This window comes from Rousettus aegyptiacus, unplaced genomic scaffold, assembly GCF_014176215.1.
Source record: "Rousettus aegyptiacus isolate mRouAeg1 unplaced genomic scaffold, mRouAeg1.p scaffold_m13_p_6, whole genome shotgun sequence".
In the NCBI taxonomy this organism is placed as follows: domain Eukaryota; kingdom Metazoa; phylum Chordata; class Mammalia; order Chiroptera; family Pteropodidae; genus Rousettus; species Rousettus aegyptiacus.
The window spans coordinates 84,762,039-84,779,172 of NW_023416309.1; the positions used below are offsets into that span (position 1 = coordinate 84,762,039).

Consider the following 17,134-nt stretch of genomic DNA (forward strand, 5'->3'; position numbering starts at 1 on the left):
AAGACTTCGGCATTATCACTCTAAAAAATTTAAGCCATAGAATGGCAGGAAAAAGGGGAACCAAGTTTAATTTTGGGGGATGACAAAAGTTTAATTGAAGAGGTGGGCACTTGAACAAGGACATGATTGACAAGAAAGGGTTCCAACAGCTAGAGGCAGCAGAACAAGGTTTGAAGGCTGAGAAAACGGCATAGGCACAGCCAGAAGCCAAGAATGTGTGTGGGTGGCCTAGGTGATAGTATCGCTGCACAGGCTCCCGTAACCTCTCACTGGATTACAAAGTTAACACCAAATCATCACGGACGACATCAGGGTTGTGCAAAGACCTCTTACAGTGAGACCACTTCCCAGGCCAATAGCAGGGTGTAAGCAGTTTCTAGCCTAGATGAAAGTATTAAGACATAAAGAATGAATGTGAGCAAAATGCTGTTGTGTTTGGGAGTATGAGGGGAAGGTTAGTGGTCAACCTGGAAACTTTAGAAACTAAGAGAGAAAAAAATTTCATCTGAGGCAGAGATTATGGAAAAACTAGTCACTCTTAGCATTCTAAATTTGCTTTCTTTTATAAACCTGTCCTGTCTAGCCTTTGCGGTAGAAATATTTCTGTTTTAGAGATGGTCGTAATAGTCTAACATAATCTGAAGACTTCATACATTTGAATCAGATTGCCAGCTCCCCTTGCTGCAAAGCTTTGCTTGTATAATTTGGTTTCCTATGTTACTATTAAATGTACTGATTAACAAAAGCATCTGGCTCACCTATTACTACAATCCTCGCTGGAAATTGTCAGAGTAGCAATTTCATTTATGCCTTGGTCTTTTGTGAACTTTATTAGTATCAAGCCATCGTCAAGAGAGATCCAGTTCTGAGCCTATACAGCTCGAGTCCCATAGCCAGTACGATGTGCCAACAAGGGTGCTGTCCTGAGATACTCAGTCAAGGTAAGTAGCCTGGAATGCACCCTACTCCCCAGCCTCAAAATACTCCAGCTGGACTGGGAGCATTAGAAACATTGGGAAATGGAGGTTAATAAAGGATGTGTTAGTAGAGTATGTCAGGGTATATCATGGAAAGCCCTGAAAATTGGTTTGGTTTGAAGACTGCAGGGACTCACTGAAGATACATTAGCAGGGGATGGCACAAGATCAGTTCTCTATATGAGGAGATCCTCTCTGTTTGACAGGAAATAAGTCAAATTAGGCCAAGAATACTGGAGGAAGGCGACCAAATATGTCTGCCATACATGAAGGAGGTGAAGTGTACTGGAAAACAGACGGTAACTCTGCACATAGAGTGTCAGGGTCCCAAGATACATTTCTGTGGCTCTCTGCCATACCGACTCTGCCTTGATTTCCTCACTTGTACACGTGAAAAGGAGTGACTGCCACCTGCCTGGGAGAAAGGACTCTGCTCTTTCTGGAGTCCTATAATGCTTGAAATAGTTTTCAGAAGGCTGCCTTTTCATAAAGCAGGTAGAGGTGTTTAATAGCTCTTGAGGCAAAGCAGAGCTTATGAGTTTCCTCTGACAGGGTACATGCTGGACTGAGCCCAAACACGATATTCCTCTCCAGGCCTGAAAACTGCTGAAGACTGTCTAAAATGATGTGACTGCCCAAAACACCAGAGGCCTGGCTGAAGGCAACTTCCGTTGCTCTGTGAGTTTCAATTAATTCCATTGCTTTTAGCAGCGCAAGCTCATAACGTCCTCTGTCCTCCCCTCTCCTGCACAGAATTGCTATATCTTTGGGCAAATAGCCACACTGGAACAGGCTGTGACATCTTTCTGCCACACGATTTGCGATTTGCCCTATTGCCAGGTTAGTCTCTGTCTCACACACCCCAGGCAGAGCCTGAGCACATATTGCTTCCTCGTAGGCAGCTTCCCTGAACAATGACAGTATGTCTGGAGACATATTGAAGAGAGGATTTTCTCTGATTCTCTTCATTTCTTGTTTCATGACCATTGCTATTTCCAGAGAGCAGTGGATCCCATTGGTGATCGTTTTACGAGGAAACTGAGCAGAAGGAGGGGGAAGGCCATTGACATCAGCACGATGGACTTGGAAAGGGTCCAGAAAAAACCAGAGAACCCCATGGGGAAGGTTGTCACTTGCAGCCCCCCTCACCTTGGACTGGGTGATGCTCTTAGCCTTCATGTACCAATCACCATATTTACTGCAGAACTTCTCAGTTTCATCCATCACTATGTGTTTAACCTTTAGGAACTCCCCTTGCATGAAGGTCTTCCGGGTTACAGCTTGGCAGGTGGTTTGCTGGCTGTAAGGATGACAGAGAGAATAGGATTTCAGGGAACACCATGCATTCATTACTCTCTGGATTGGAATCAGAGGGTAGTTCCCATCTGGAGGCTGATCCGTTGATTCAGTGGTGTCCTGAATAGTCCAAAACCGCTTTCCTGATAAGTTACTTGACAGAATTCATAATTGCAAACTCTGCTCTTTGGAGTTATCTAGTTAAATCTGCATGTGAAACTTTTGAAATAAACCTGGATAGGAGACTATTCTTTCTATTAGTCTTTTTCTGTATCGTGACAATCCCTAAAGACAAGCTCATTACTTCTAAAGGAAATCTCAAAAGTAATTTACACTTGTTACTACCATTTCTTTCTGTTCTTTTCAGGGGTAGAGAACAGCCACCTAGAGGCATATCATAATTTTTATATGTAAAAGAGGTATGGGCGAATGCAAATTCCCCTTAAAGCACATCCTATTTCCCCGTTTACTTATAGTACAAACCAGAAACCTCTTTAGATTTTAGTAAGGAAAACATCAACAGGTTGCTGAGTTTCATGACATATCAGATAGGGTAACAAATCTACAGGGCTGTTTCTCTCTGGGACTATGACCGTGTTTACTTTGCTCAGCGTATCAGAGGAGGAGGAAGAAATGAGCGGAGGCAATAGATAACTAAGCCTGGTGGTTGTTTCAATTCGGACCCAGGCAATATCACTCATTCCTACAGGTTTTCTCATTTTACATATGCAGTCCCTGGGCTTTACTCCTTGAACCATAACTGTTCATGTTCTTCTCTTCCAGTTCGGCCTGTGTACCACTTTTGAAGAAAAGCACTGATTCTTAGCCATTCTCTGTATCCCCTCCACATAGAGTTCAGTAGATATTTGTTAGACCGAATTTGCCTTTTGATGGAGGAATTTTTAAACTTACCTATAAAGCATATTAAAAAGCACAGCGCTTAGCACAGTTTATGGCATCCTTCCTCATCTGGCTTCTGCCTCCTTTGCAACATCATCACCTATCGCATACCAACACTCCCTCACTGCTCCAGTCAGACTTCCTTCCGATTCTTTAGTGTCTCCATGCCTTTGCAATCGCTATACCCTTTGCCTAAAAAGCCCTCATTTTATTCACTTCTCTCACCGACTTTTAAGAGTGTGACCAATAGATCTTCTTTACCGGGAAGTATTTGCTGACCAACCTTCAGCCACAGTTAAGATAAGCATATCTTATTATCATACTAATTACACCACATTCACATTGCTTATTTTTTCTTTTGTCCCTGTTTATGGCCAGGTCTTCAATATATTTTCTCCTCTAACATTAGATATCCATAGTTCCTAGCATGCATATGGTGCACAAAAAGATTTGTTGAATAAATAAGTAAACCAAACCAAAAATTCAAATGAGTTTGCCTTCATTTGCTGCATTATAAAGCAACCAGGTTTTTTCGTAAATTGAAAGCTAAAGATTTAAATCAGAAGCAAATTTGCATGTTTTCTAAAATTATTGATTCATAACAACTTAAACCAATGAAAATATTTTATAAACACAATCAAATGGTATTTAAATTCAAGTTTCTGTTATGTATGTCTAATGAGAGGAAATACCCTATAGATTTAAGTATTAAATCTCAAGCAAAGAGTTTATGTAAAGAAAGGTAGGTTCATTTCTACTAAAATATAAAGCCACAGAGTATGGGAAAAAATGTTTCTAGTTACATAAAGTTATGCGCACTTGGCTAATTTATGAGATGTTTAAGCCTAAAAATTGCAAGGCACTCATTTGTAGCTCAACTACCTAATCACTTGGAAATGGGAATATAGTTTGAGCTCTGCCATTTATGCAGTTAAGGCAAAATCTTGGATTAACAATACAAATTACTTCTGTGATACTGTTGAAAAGACTAACTAAATACATTTATTATGTTCAGTTAGTGAAACACTTACAGCACGTAATTCTTTAAGGAGTCACTTTCACAAACATAGAGAACCTCTTCTGGTTGGCAGTGGAATAAGTCCTTAATTTTCTCCGTGATCTTTATGGCTAGGGCTGTCTTCCTGGTCCCTGGAAAGCAGTAGATGAACAGTTCTCTTGTCTCCTGAAGGCTCTCTGAAAGCTGCTCACACTGCTCTGCTATGAGCAAGTTGAAAAATTCACAGCCCAGCTGGTCACTCAAAAGAGATCTAGAGCACAGTGAGACCACGATGAGGGCCTGCAGCAAGTCTTCCATTTCTTCCTCATTAGCAAGCCGGTAGGATTGGGGGTAGTATACAGGGATTTCACAGGGTCTACACTGTGTGGTGGGCAGGCACATCAGCTTCGGAATGACACACACTTTTTCTGTGTAACCAACAGTTCCCAGTTTCTGCTTTAACTGACGAGCAGTATTTCGGGCATACTCAAGGCTTTCACTCTTACTGGGGTGTGTCAAGATTGTAAAGAGTACAAGGGGGCTATTAACTGCTATTAGGAGAGCATCACACAGGACATCCTGCTCTTTTTTTAAGCCAACATCACTAGCCCAGCTTCTAGAAAATATCACGATCCCCTGAGAACAAGGATGTATCTGCATCTTCATTAATTCTTCCAGTCCTTTATGATCTGAGAATAGCTTCTTACAGAGGGATTCTGGTTTAAATTGTATCTCTTCCTGTGTCACTGAAAATCCAAGGAATAGAAATTACTAAAATGTACAAAAGCGCATCGAAAGTATTCCTGCAACATACATAGAAAGAAATGAGTGTAGCCATGGAGCCACAGGTTTCCTTGTCTGCAAGAAAAGCACTGCCTCTTCTCAGGCCAGGGCTGTGAAGTTCCCACTGTTGACTGCTCTCATACAGGGAAGACAATCAGGGAGGGGGCTTCACAGAACAGCCTCCTAGCACCCCCTTCTCAATCTCAAATTGTCCACTTCTGCTAGGAATTCAGGCAGTCATGCCTTCCTGTTAAGAAGGTGTGTGTTTGCACAAGTGCATGTGTGCCTGAGGCTTTGAGGAAACTAAGAACTTTAATATAAAACAATGATTCTTAACATGTAACAATTTTACTATCCCCACCCCTCAGAACATTTTTTCTTGTTACAGCTGGAGGAGTGCTACTGGAATCTGGAGGGTAGAGGCCAGGAATGCTGCTCTACATCCTACAATTCAGAGGGCAGCCCCCTTCCACAAAGAATTATGTGGCCAAATAACAGTAGTGCTAAGGTTGAGAAACTCTGCTTTAGAACCCCAGGGCTCACCTCCTTCTGTATTGGAAAGCCAGGGGGCAATTCTCTTGTGGTCTAGACCTAAGGAATTTAGGAGAACTCCTAAATTATCTCCAATTTGGGGAACAAAAAGTCATTAAGTGACTAGAAGCCAAAAAGCACACAGAAATATTGTGAAAATTTGATGACTGGGAAATAAAAGTTAGCTAGCTATATGTATTATTTCAGGACCATTATGTCTTCTAAGTCCTGCATTTGACCTTCTTTTCGAGGAGAATAATTTGGACTAATTGCTATCAGTTCCTCCCAAAATAATTTTAGGAAAAAAATTAATAAATGAAATCCCCCTTGGCTGAAATCAAGAAGGAAATACCTGGAAACAAACGTTGCTGTAGAGCCCTCTTAAATTTCAGGACTTTTATGGGACATGATGGACTTCTTAGTGCAGACAAAGCTGGTGAAACCGGGAGAAGGCTGTGGTCTGTGGCCAGACTGGAAGGAGCTAAACAAATATATGGAGAGTTGTTTCAGACAAAAAAGAAATAGAACTTTTGAATTGTTCTTCCTACTGTTGACATGTGATTTGCATCATGCCTGATCTGCTCTCACATTCTCTATGCCTCAAACAGTTCACATATGTTAGGAAAGGCAGTCTGGGGACTCCTGGAGGACCATGCATTTTCTGAGTCACTGTGTGACTCCTCTTGAGCAAGTCATTTTACCTCTCTGTCATGACAGGGTGAGGTGATGATCCCTAAGGTTCCTTCCAACTTTATTATTCTGATTCCAGGTCATCTCTAAGAGGAAAAAACTTCTAGTGGGGGCAGAAAAAGTTAAGCACAGTATGTCTTTTTTTATACCATTATAATCGTTTAAGTTCCCATTCAGCGTTTAAATAGAATAGAAAGCGGCAGGATCTCTAGTTTGGTGCATGTGTGTATATAAAGTAAACTCAAACAAATCCAGGGTGAGAGAGAATAAGTCAATAAAATCACTCAACTCTTGATCCAAGCTTCTTTAATAAAATTAAATACTGACCATGAAGGCAAACCGATAAACTTTGTTCAGCCAGTGAGTCCTTTATGGATTAATTAGAAATCACCAGGGCCGATTCTGTAAGGCAGGGCAAAACTGGATGGAAAGAGAAAACACTCGGAGTCCTTGTCCCCATTCCCATTCCCTGCCTTAGCATCTCCTTTTTCATCAGTTTTTTCCACTTGAGGAAAGTGTTTGAAGGCATTAGCTCCTAGTGTTACTGAAACAATTCAAATTTGTCAACAAATTTCCCTTGAAAGAATTAGTGAAGAGTCATTCTTAAAGGATGTTTCTCTGAAATATCATCCTTAGAGATTACTGGTGAATGTTTTTGACTAAAAATGTCAGCCTGCAAAAGTTTTGCAACAGGCCTCTACAGTGCATAAAAGGGAACTGCCACTAATTCATGGCTGATGGCATGCTCTAATTTTTTCAAAGTAGACTATTCTTTGAGTTAGTAAAATATTAGAAAAAGGAACCCTGCAATGGGAGAATATTTGTAAGCAAAACAGCTTTTTAATCATTTTATTTCTTTGAAATATCTCACCACATGCCCACAGAAGGCAGAGAAGGGTGTTCCTCCCTGTCAACTTGGATAATGGCTGTTATTCTGCTTTACCTGGCTGAAGATCCAGCATCATGGCCACCCAGTGCTCAGCTGTCAGCCTTGTGACAGAGTTGTTTCTCACAATCCAGGAATCTGGGGCCTCTGTGAATACCACACAGCAGAAGGGCTCCACTTGAACCACACAGACATAACCATACAAGGCATCTTTATTGTATACATCCAAGATTTTGGTAGTGAAATTCACCTTTGGCTTCTCACAGCAGAAGTGGAATGTTGGCAGTTTTTCTATGCAGTTCTCTATTTCTTTTTTTAATAAGTCAGTGTTTACTTTTTCTCTCTTACAGCCAAACACTTCTTTGCTCTTATCGTCCACCCCAATAATTAGGTATCCCCCATCGGTATTGGCAAATGCAGAAATGTAATGAGGCAGCATTTCTTTCATCCGAGGGATAATCTTTTTGGTAGTGAACCTTTTAAACTCTACATGTGTTGACTCAGTAAAGCTGAGTTTCTCTTTATACATGAGTTTGTCCTTTTTAAACAATTCTGAGGCAGACATCCTCATATTTTCCTCCTCTTGAATATTTCTGTCAAGAACTTTCTGAGGATGCAGCTCCTTCACCCTCGATCTCCCTCTTTGGGCTCTAGACTGCTTCTCTCTGAGAAGCTCCAGGGCACTGCTGGCACTCAGGTTGATAGCAGAAGTGACATCTCTCTGATATAAATTTGAGCGCAAGCTGCAAATCCTTAGAGGTAGGCTGAAAACATCTGGGCTCCATGACTTCACAAAAATGAGGAGATTGTGCCCCTGCTGCATATAGTCAAGGTATTTCTGTGAACCTGAAGGAAGGAGCTTTTGAAAAGAAGTTTCCAGATCCTGTCCCAGCCCATGGCATGCGTAACTGTAGGTTTTATCGTCAATCTCAGCTTTGATCACACCCCCTCCAGAATTTAAGAGTGCACATGTAGCTTGGATGATTTTAGAATTCTCAGTTCTTTTCAAATAGTTATTGGTCATCTTCTTCCTGTTCTCTTCTCCAAAAGTCACTCTACCCACTTCTACAATTACCTCAGGATAGAGCATTTCCGTATTGGTCTTGAAACTCTCCATCTCAGCAACCCCTCTGTGCTCCAAACAATAACAGAAATGAAGTCCAATAAATAATTAGTATAGAAATGTTGCTTCTACATTAACAAGAGTTCAAGATATTACAATATTTTCTTAAAAGTTTTAAGTTATTGCGATACATTTTAACATGGAAATAATCTTTGATATCACTGTTTTCTAACAACTTTGTCATGATCCTTAGTTTTTCCAGCATGAATGGGCATAGGTAAAGGTAAATACTTAATATTTTGCCATAACAGAAAACTTATAGCACTAAAATTTTTGGCCATTTTTTACTTAAAATTAGGAAGCACCAACAGTGAACCCAGATATAAAGAACATGGTTTGGCACGGGAACCAATGTAAGTTATTAGAGAATGTGTAGAAGCAGAATTTAAAGTCAGAAGATCCTCCTATTTATAATTCAAAGGAGAAAGAAAGAGAGGCAATAGGGAACTAACAGAGTTTGAGAGTATATGTGATATAGAGATCTTGCTATAAAAACAAACATAAACTTGGTATTATTATTTTATACATTTTTAAAGCTTTATTCTACTCCTGAAAGAATGTCAATGAACACCAAATGCAGAAATTGTTTTATCTCTCAAACATTATTCTAAAAGTATATTTCTTCATATACAGTGTGATACAGAAGCAGGTGCTTTCCTGCCCTCCTAATAGTTCTGCCGGTGCTGTTGAAACCTCTGAGACTTGGACAAGAACATGAGTGTAGGGACATGGTTATTAAACTGCGGCCAATTTCCTTTTGCTTCACAAATATAGCACCCTAGGTCAAAATTATGGCACTGAAGCAAATATTTCAGACATGACTCTCTTGGCTTTTGTTAATAAAATAAAATTATTACTAACCCAAACCAAAATCCTTCCTCTGGAAGAAGAAGAGAACCCATTTCTTCTGTGTAATCTTTGCAAGGCAGAGGTCATGTGAGTGTTGTTTGTACCCACCAAAAGGAAAAAAAGCAGGCATTCAGCAGGATGTGTAGCCTCCTCTGTCATAGTTTGCTCTCAGTTGCCTTCTCACATCCACCAGGTAAACCAAAATCAACCCAATGAATTGTTTGTTTGTTTGTTTTTTTCATATATGAGCATCTCCTACAGGTAAATGTAACTGTATGGCCCCTTAGAGAAATTTCTGATAACATTCTATTCATATCATAGAATCACAGAAGTGTTAGAAGGGACTTTAAAGTTCTTCGGGTCCAACTATCCATCTGATTCTTAAATCTTCTCTATAATATTCCCAACTCTCAGCAAATTGCTTTCCAGCAACTGCTTGAACACCTCCAGTGATGAGTAACTCACACTATCAAATTTGTCCTATTTTTCGACTACTCTGTTAGAAATGGCTTCCTTATGTTCAACTGTAATTTGTCTCCCTATAATTTCCATCTGCTGGGGCTCACAGAACAAATCCAATTGTTTTTGATCTAGCATACTGTATTCTCATGGCTCCCAAGTCTTATCGATATTACCTAGATGCTGCTAACAACTACGATAGATACAGTTTTCTGAGATTCTAGCTTCAAAAGAACATCTTTTCCACTCTTCCCAAAATTTCTCACTCATTTTCCTTTACAAGTTTCTCCTTAACTAAGCCCTTCATGCCCTCAGACATAAACTGCACTTAAGATGAGATGGATGAGATTTTTCAAATTAAACTTTTTTTTACCTGATGCACTTGCTTCTTCTCTTGTTTCAGTTCCACATCTGGCTTTGGTCTGAATGTTTGCTTTCTGTCACAGTCCCTGTTGCCCTTTTGATATCAGCCTGGGAGGAGCAGGAACTCTGCCAGACTCCCCCAGTTTTCATTACATTGACCCAGTGAGGAAGGCTGATAAGGGCTCAAGTAAAGCCTGTGACAGGGTAGATTAGCAAGGCGAAGTCTGACTTCTGGGAGTGAATGAGGTAGTATTGGGAAAATTCAGGAGTTTTCAAGTGAGGGGCTAAAGCTAAGGGGCCAAGTGTCATTTCCACACATCATATAAGCACCTCCTGTCCTCGTTAATTTCTTTTCAAATCTCTACATTCATTTAAAATTAGGCTGCTCTGTACATATCCATTATGAGCAATATTAAGCTATTCCATTACTTTCCAAAATTGTTTGTTCCATTCTACTTACTTTTATTCTCTTTTTCCTATTCTTCCTTTTTATTGGACACAAAACCCAGCTTAGAAAAATGCACATTGATGAGGTGCTGGCTATCCCTGGGTGAGAATTACAGATGATTTTCATTTAATTTCTTTTCATTTCTTCTTAAAAAAACCTTTTACTGTATTGTTTTTATCATTAAAACAGGAATTGTTTTTATCATTAAAAAATGAAAAAATAAACAGGTGAGAACTATCTCACTTAGGAATGCGGGCTAAACTGGATAAAGCTTCTTATAGTAGGCTGAATAATGACCACTAATTATAATGATGATAATGATGATGATGATGATGATGATGATGAACCTGTAAAAAAGGTCATTGCAGATGTGATTAAGTAAAAGTCTTCGGATAGGGAGATTATGCTGGATTATCTGGGTGGGCCCTAAATCCAATTACAAGTGTTCTTATAAGAGAGAAGCAGAGAGAGATTTGATACACACAAAAGAGGCAACGTGACCCATAGAGGTAGAGATTGGAGTGATGTGGCCATAGTGTAGGAATGCAGCGGTCACTAGAAGGTGGAAGAGGCAGGACCAGATTCTCCCCTTGTCTCCCTTTCCCCCTTCCCCAGCATAGCCCTAGTGACACCTTGATTTTTGCCCAATAAAACTAATGTCAAACCTTTAGCTGTGGGGAAAAATTTTTTTGTTATTTTAAGCAATAAGTTTGTGATAATTTGTTGTAGCAGTCACAGGAAACTGATATACTTGTCTTCCTCTAAATTGAACCAACAAACAAGTCTGTGTTTCTACTCAATTTGTTATGATGAAATGACTTTTTTATGATTTAAAAATGGGATTTATTTATTTATTTATTTATTTATTTATTTATTTATTTGCCAAGGTTACTGATCCTATGAAGTTCTGCTTTGCTGGCATATTATCCTTTGTGCATGTTGGCTAAACAGAATTTCTAGGATAGGAGGCAGAACAGATACTATGATGAATAATTAGCACAGCAACACCATAAACTCTGAAAGCCTGCCCTCAGCTTCAACTTTAACCTATTTCCATTCACTTTACTTCCAAATTCAGTCTCACTTTTAGTTTTACCACCCACCTTAATTCCCGGACTCTCTCACACATCGAAATTTTTGATATTACTTACCTTAAGAAAGATAAAAATGACCATCATTTACTGAACATGTACATTTGGGTGCAAGCAACCGAGCTTGGAACTTTTCACACTATGCAGAAACTGAGAACACATGGCCAATAAGTGGAAGAGTAAGGGTTCAAAGCCAGATTCGTTTATTACAAATGTTCCTACTCCTTCTCCTGCCTTTCATTTTGGGGTTCCGGATTGCTTTTGAGTCTTCAAAATCAGAAATCTGCTTAACTATCTCCCCTTTTTCTTCCTGCTCAACAGGAAGATCATTATTTGGACAGGAGAACCAGAAACCAGATTGTTTCTTTTTTATTCTTCTTCAATGCACTATAAAGAACTAAATCTAGAGGAGGGATAATGTGAAAGGTAAGCAAATAGTTTCTCTTCCTTCTTCAGAGTTCATTAGTTGAGTCCCCTGGTTATGAATAGTTAGGTTATCACACCAGGGAGATTCTCACATCTTGGTTTCGACACCTCAAAACCAACTTTGCTTTTTCCTAGGTCCTGGGAAAGTGATGTGGCCATCCTGTCAACAATGGGCTAAGAACTAGAGCCCCCAATGTATTTAAGATGTATTTGTTCACTAAGAATTTCAATTTATCAGAAGTTCTTTGTGTCTGGTGTGCACAGCCTTTATGCACACTAGACACAAAATGACAAATACCAGCCTCCATCTCACCCTCAATTCCTTAATAGAGATTATTTAAAGAGCAATAATGCTAATTCTATCATGCTACTACCTGACTCTGGGTAAGTCTCCTAATTTTTATTTGTTCTTTTATTCAATCACCTATTTTTTGAGCACCTAGGCTGTTGAAATCCTAGTTCTGTCACTTCCTAGATTTGAGTCCTTGGTTAAACTAATCTAAGCCTCAGATTCCTTCTGTATAATTAGGACATAATAATAGTACCCTCTCCATCCAGTTCTGGTGAGAATGAAATGAGATGATATACATAAAGAGCTTAGCATGGTACCTGGCATATAGTGTCAGCTTTTCGTTCAGTAATCAGTTACTAAGCACTTACTGTGTTCTGAACATGGTGTTATGCTGTGAGGCTACATGACAAAATAAAAACTGCCATTTAATGACTGCTTTCTTTGGGCCAGATAAGCAACTTTGGTTACTTTGATTAGTCCTCATAAAAACTTGTAAGACATGCATGATTTTCATCATCTTATAAATGAGGAAACTGAGTTCAGGGTAGTAAAGATCAAGGTTACACATCTAGTAAGTAGCTTGGATTTGAACCACTGTCTATCTGATTCCAAAACCCATTTACCATAATTCCGTCATGCATCCTTACTGTTAGCCAGAAGAATAAGACACATGTCCTGTTCACAATCTAGAGAGGGAAAACACGTATCAAACCATTGTAATACGGCATATAGGATAACATCGGTTGAGCACTCTATGTTCTAGGCATTGTTCTCACTCAATTCATTTAATTGCTCTGTGTGCTATAATAATAATAGGTGCTATTATTATTCCCTCTTTGAGGAAACTGAGGAACAGAATTTATGGTGCTTACAAATGTGGTCCATGTGCATGATCACTGCATTCCAGTGCCACTCTGGAGAGCTAGAAATGTATGAACAGTGTGCTCTGAGTGTTCTGAGGTGTGACAATAACTCTGCTTGTGAAAATAAGATCAGATCTCATAAACGAGATGGTGTATGAGCTGGAACCTGTAAGTAAGAATACCAGGCTGAGAAAGAGAGATGGAGAAGGGGAAAACCAGGCAGGGAAAACAGCTCATACAAATTCTTTTCACTGTCTAACCTCTCCTATCCTTAAAGTACAATGGAGGTCCTTAATAGGTCTGCTAGAGAAGATGCTCCCTTTTTTTCCCCCATTCTTCCTTTTTATTTCTTTATATCTTTCTACCCATCCCTATCTAAAACTCATCACAATCCTCATGCTGCTTATTATATACCATCTCTCCATTTCCACTGCCACAGTCCTAATTTAGGCTCTTATTGGCTCACACCTGGACCATAGCAATCACTTGCAATAGCATCCCTTTGCCTTCCTTCAATCTATTTAAAAACACAGTTGCACGTTGAATTTTCTAAAGTACAGCTCTGATTACCTGTCATCTTAGGCTCTGAAATCTTCAAATCTCTCTTTCTTCAGATTAGTCTAAACTACACAGCCAGAAGCCACAATCTTTAACAAAGTCCTGACCTGTCTTTCAAATTTCTGCCACCCTTTTCTTTAACACTATCGCTGGTCCTCAAACTTTAGTGTGACTCAGTATCACTTGTGGGGGCTCTTATTAAAAATATGCATGCTTCGGCTCCAAACCTAGAGTATCTGATTCAGTAAATCTGGGTTTTGTCCTAGGCATTTTCATTTTGTGATTTGTTTTTAGTGCTGAAGGACATCTATATTGTTGTTTCTTCCTGGTGTTTCTAACTTAACAATTTTGAGAAACACTACCTGTTTAAACTTTACCTAAATTTGGTAAGCTCCTACATGTTTTCTTATTTAATTTGGGAGTTAAATTACTCCTTCTCCCAGAATCTCCTAATTCTCAAATCCCACCCATTCAAGACCCAGATCAATTGCCACCTCTCCCAGATGTTTCCTGGCCTCTTTTGCACTTCTTTGATATTTAGATGCACTTTTCTTGTGGCACCTCTTGCTTATCTAGGAAGTGTCCAAGCGTCCGACCAGCCAATAAATTCATCCTTAACGGAGAGGGACACATGCACCTAAGTCTCCCCTCCCTCCACGCCCCCAACGCCTAGCCCTCGAGGGAATCCGGACAAGCGCAATAGACACTGTTGGATCCCTCGATCAACAGTCCTTCCTGGAAACCCAGGGCAAAACTGCCTCAGACGCCCTTCCCTAATTGTGAAACAAGGCACCGGCAGAACTATTCAGCATTAACTGTCGTCTGGTAGTCCGAGGGCAGGCAAAAACTGCTCAGAGGCTGGAAAGCGGCTGGCCTAACTCTGACAGAGCCAGCCACGCAAAAAAGCGATGGAAAAGGCACTTCCGCCTGCCCACCCGCTCCACCCCTGACTTTCGCCTCGCCCTCCGATTGGCTGCTCCTCGCACCCGCCCCTCGTCAAGGCTGAGGCCCATGTGACCCACTGGCCGCTTCGGGATTGGTTGCCCGGGGAAAGACCGCGCTGGGCGGTGGGAGCCTGTGGGGCCGTGGGGCGGAGGTGGATGCGGAGCAGGGAATGGGGAGCGGGTATCGCCCAGAAACGAAAGGCGGAGTATATCGGCTTCCTTCAGCCTCCGCCGGTCGGGGCAAACCCCTTGAGAATCTAGGGCGTAGGAGTTTTAGGATTTTGGAAAGAGAGCTCAGGACTCTTACCTGGGTCTTTGATGTGAGCCCTGCTCCGGCCTTACTCGTGTTTATCCGCAGGGATAGCCTCTCTGTCTTTCCTGAACTTGGTGGGATTTGGACCTTATTTTTTTCGAGGGTCCACTGTGTATAAGAAATGGTTGTCCTGCATTGGACGTTGTGCAGCGCGCCATGAGGTAGAAGCTGGGGGACGCCGGGCTTAGAGATGCTTGAGGTATGGTCTGACCTACGTGAAATGTTAGAGGTAAGTCCGCTTTATAAATTGTGCTGATCCTTTTATAATCTAGGCGCTTAGAGTTCAGTAGGGAAGCTCGCGTATTGACTGAATTAAACTCTTATTTATTGAGCCTCCTTCTATATACCAGGCACCATTCTGAGTGTAATGGTAAGACGCCGATGGAGCTGGTGGGAGAGAGGAGGAAGTGGGGGACGTGAATGGGTAAATACTTGGCATGTGATCCCTGTGGTGGGAAAAGGTGCTGTGGGAGTCACAGAAGGGGATGACAGTTATAGACCACTTAACAGAGAGGGTTACATTTGAGTAAAGTTTTAAAACTAGTTGCGCTTTCTCGACATTGAAAGATGCGTTCTCCACATTGAAAGGGTGGGAGACGCACTCTAGATGAGTGAATGTTCTGAGAATATGCTTGCTGTGTATGGCTGGAGCACACTAGAGCTCTGTTCACAAGTTTCATGCTTTTAGACAAATTTATTTAAGTTCTCTCGGCCTGTTTCCTCATTTTTAACGTGTACTTATTTCACCTATACAGGAGGATAACATAAAGACTCAAGCATAGCTCCTGTAAAACAGGCACTTTGTTAGTTTCCCTCCATGGAGCTTAGTTACTGAATGCAAACAGACCAATAGCCATCCGTTTTTAACTATGGACTATGAATTTATTGACATTTACAGATGGCTGGAGGAAGCACGTGGTGTCTCCAGAATTGTTATTTAGATACTGACAATACCATGCTGAAAGGCTGGGGAGAGTGACATTGTTTGTGATCCTAGTACTTTTCAATGTCAGTAATAGTATAGCACCTGAAGGTGTCATTTAGATGAATGAAATGCAGTCAGCTTTCTCATTCAGAAATTGATTATTCAGGCCGTGAATTGCTTTGCATTATCCAGGCTTTGCATTGCTGCTTTTATCTTGCTCATGGCCTAGAGAAAAACGAAATTAAAATATATTTAGCTGGTAATGAAAAAATATAAATCTGGTGATCAGATCTCAGTTCTCGTTCCAGCTTTGCTGGACCTTTGGCAAATCATAGCCTCTCTGGGTCTTGGACTCTTAAGATAGAAGATTTTGGTATAAATATTTTTATGAGTGTACTTTTTAATCTTTGCAGCAGAATTGTAAATCAAAGTATGTATTAAATGAACTGGAGTTTACTTTATAAAGGAATTTATAATCTTTAGAAAATCTTTTTAAAGATTTTGCTTTAGAACCTAGACTGTAAGTGCCTTCACAGGCATCCCTGAAATTTTATCATGCATGGTGTTTGGGCTCATGAAAAAAAAAGTTTATCAACTGTAAATGCTTATACACTTGGCTCTGTATTTCAAAAACAAAAGGCTCCCCCCAAACAAAACTTATTCAAATTTGCATTTTTGTACAGCAGAGTGGCTTAAAGCATTGTGGAAGATTATTCAAATCATAGTTGAAACTTATCTAAAAAGAAGCCTTTATTTTTTTCATAGGTAAACCTAAGTTTTCTTGGATATGAAAAGAGCCCATGAAATTGCTTTTAGAAGGAGGTGAAATGCAGTGATGCGATGATGAGTGAAGTATAGTCTGACCTGGTATTGCCATTGCTTCGGTGTTGGCTTTGACCAGGGTATGATCACTTAATCTTCTCTCTGAGCTGATTCTGATTGTGTTTTTTCATATTGGTATGTTCTAGTCTATTTGGATACTGGTTTTATTATGAATGAGTGCTTTTTTAAATATTCTTTTGAATTTTACTGATACTCTGATGTTTTCCTTCTTAGGTTGAAGTAAAAATGGCTTTGATACCTTCCTGGAGGACTACCATTTTTTCAGTCTTCATTCTGGTTCATTTCCCTTATTGACTTATTACTGTATTAAAATTGTTTCATTAACTGGTATTTGCTGTGGTAAAAACTTGCTGTTTAACAAGAATTTTTGTAAATGTCCATTATACTCCTCTTATGATTCATAAAAGCATCAATATTTTAAAATAGAATATTCCATTTCAGAATTTAGTTTTATCACCTTTGTGCTATCAGAGAATGTGCTTTGAATTGCTAAAATTAAAGTATTGGAAACCACCTATCAAAGCAGAGGCACTTACAAATTATTTTCATTCTTCTTCCGTCATAACGATTTTTTTTT

The 17,134-nt window shown here is 40.0% G+C and overlaps 1 protein-coding gene, 1 long non-coding RNA gene and 1 other non-coding gene across 3 annotated transcripts; 2 read left to right on the forward strand and 1 right to left on the reverse strand.

Annotated features, from left to right (window-relative positions):
- Positions 1-833: 833 nt before the first annotated feature.
- LOC107500083 lies at positions 834-17,074 on the forward strand. Its single transcript, XR_001594449.2, has 5 exons — positions 834-941; positions 1,572-1,655; positions 11,715-11,819; positions 11,955-16,671; positions 16,771-17,074. It is a non-coding gene; the product is annotated as an uncharacterized LOC107500083 (long non-coding RNA).
- Positions 940-10,173, reverse strand: LOC107499881 (protein SLFN14). Its single transcript, XM_016124507.2, has 5 exons — positions 9,865-10,173; positions 7,118-8,190; positions 5,837-5,965; positions 4,205-4,916; positions 940-2,277 (listed from the first exon to the last, which is right to left on the reverse strand). Exons 2-5 carry the CDS (start codon positions 8,175-8,177, stop codon positions 1,446-1,448), a joined length of 2,733 nt encoding a protein of 910 aa, XP_015979993.2. The 5' UTR covers positions 8,178-8,190; positions 9,865-10,173; the 3' UTR covers positions 940-1,445.
- LOC118604443 lies at positions 16,550-16,646 on the forward strand. Its single transcript, XR_004951749.1, has one exon. It is a non-coding gene; the product is annotated as a Z30 small nucleolar RNA (small nucleolar RNA).
- Positions 17,075-17,134: the final 60 nt, after the last annotated feature.

What these genes read in the sequence shown, in the direction of transcription:
- LOC107499881 (XM_016124507.2), bottom strand. Translation starts at nt 8,177, where the DNA reads ATGGAGAGTTTCAAGACCAATACGGAAATGCTCTATCCTGAGGTAATT. An exon ending in ACAGCAACGTTTGTTTCCAG is followed by an intron (nt 4,917 to 5,836) that starts GTATTTCCTTCT and finishes TTGGATTTTCAG; the next exon opens with TGACACAGGAAGAGATACAA. An exon ending in TCCTTAAAGAATTACGTGCT is followed by an intron (nt 2,278 to 4,204) that starts GTAAGTGTTTCA and finishes TCATCCTTACAG; the next exon opens with CCAGCAAACCACCTGCCAAG.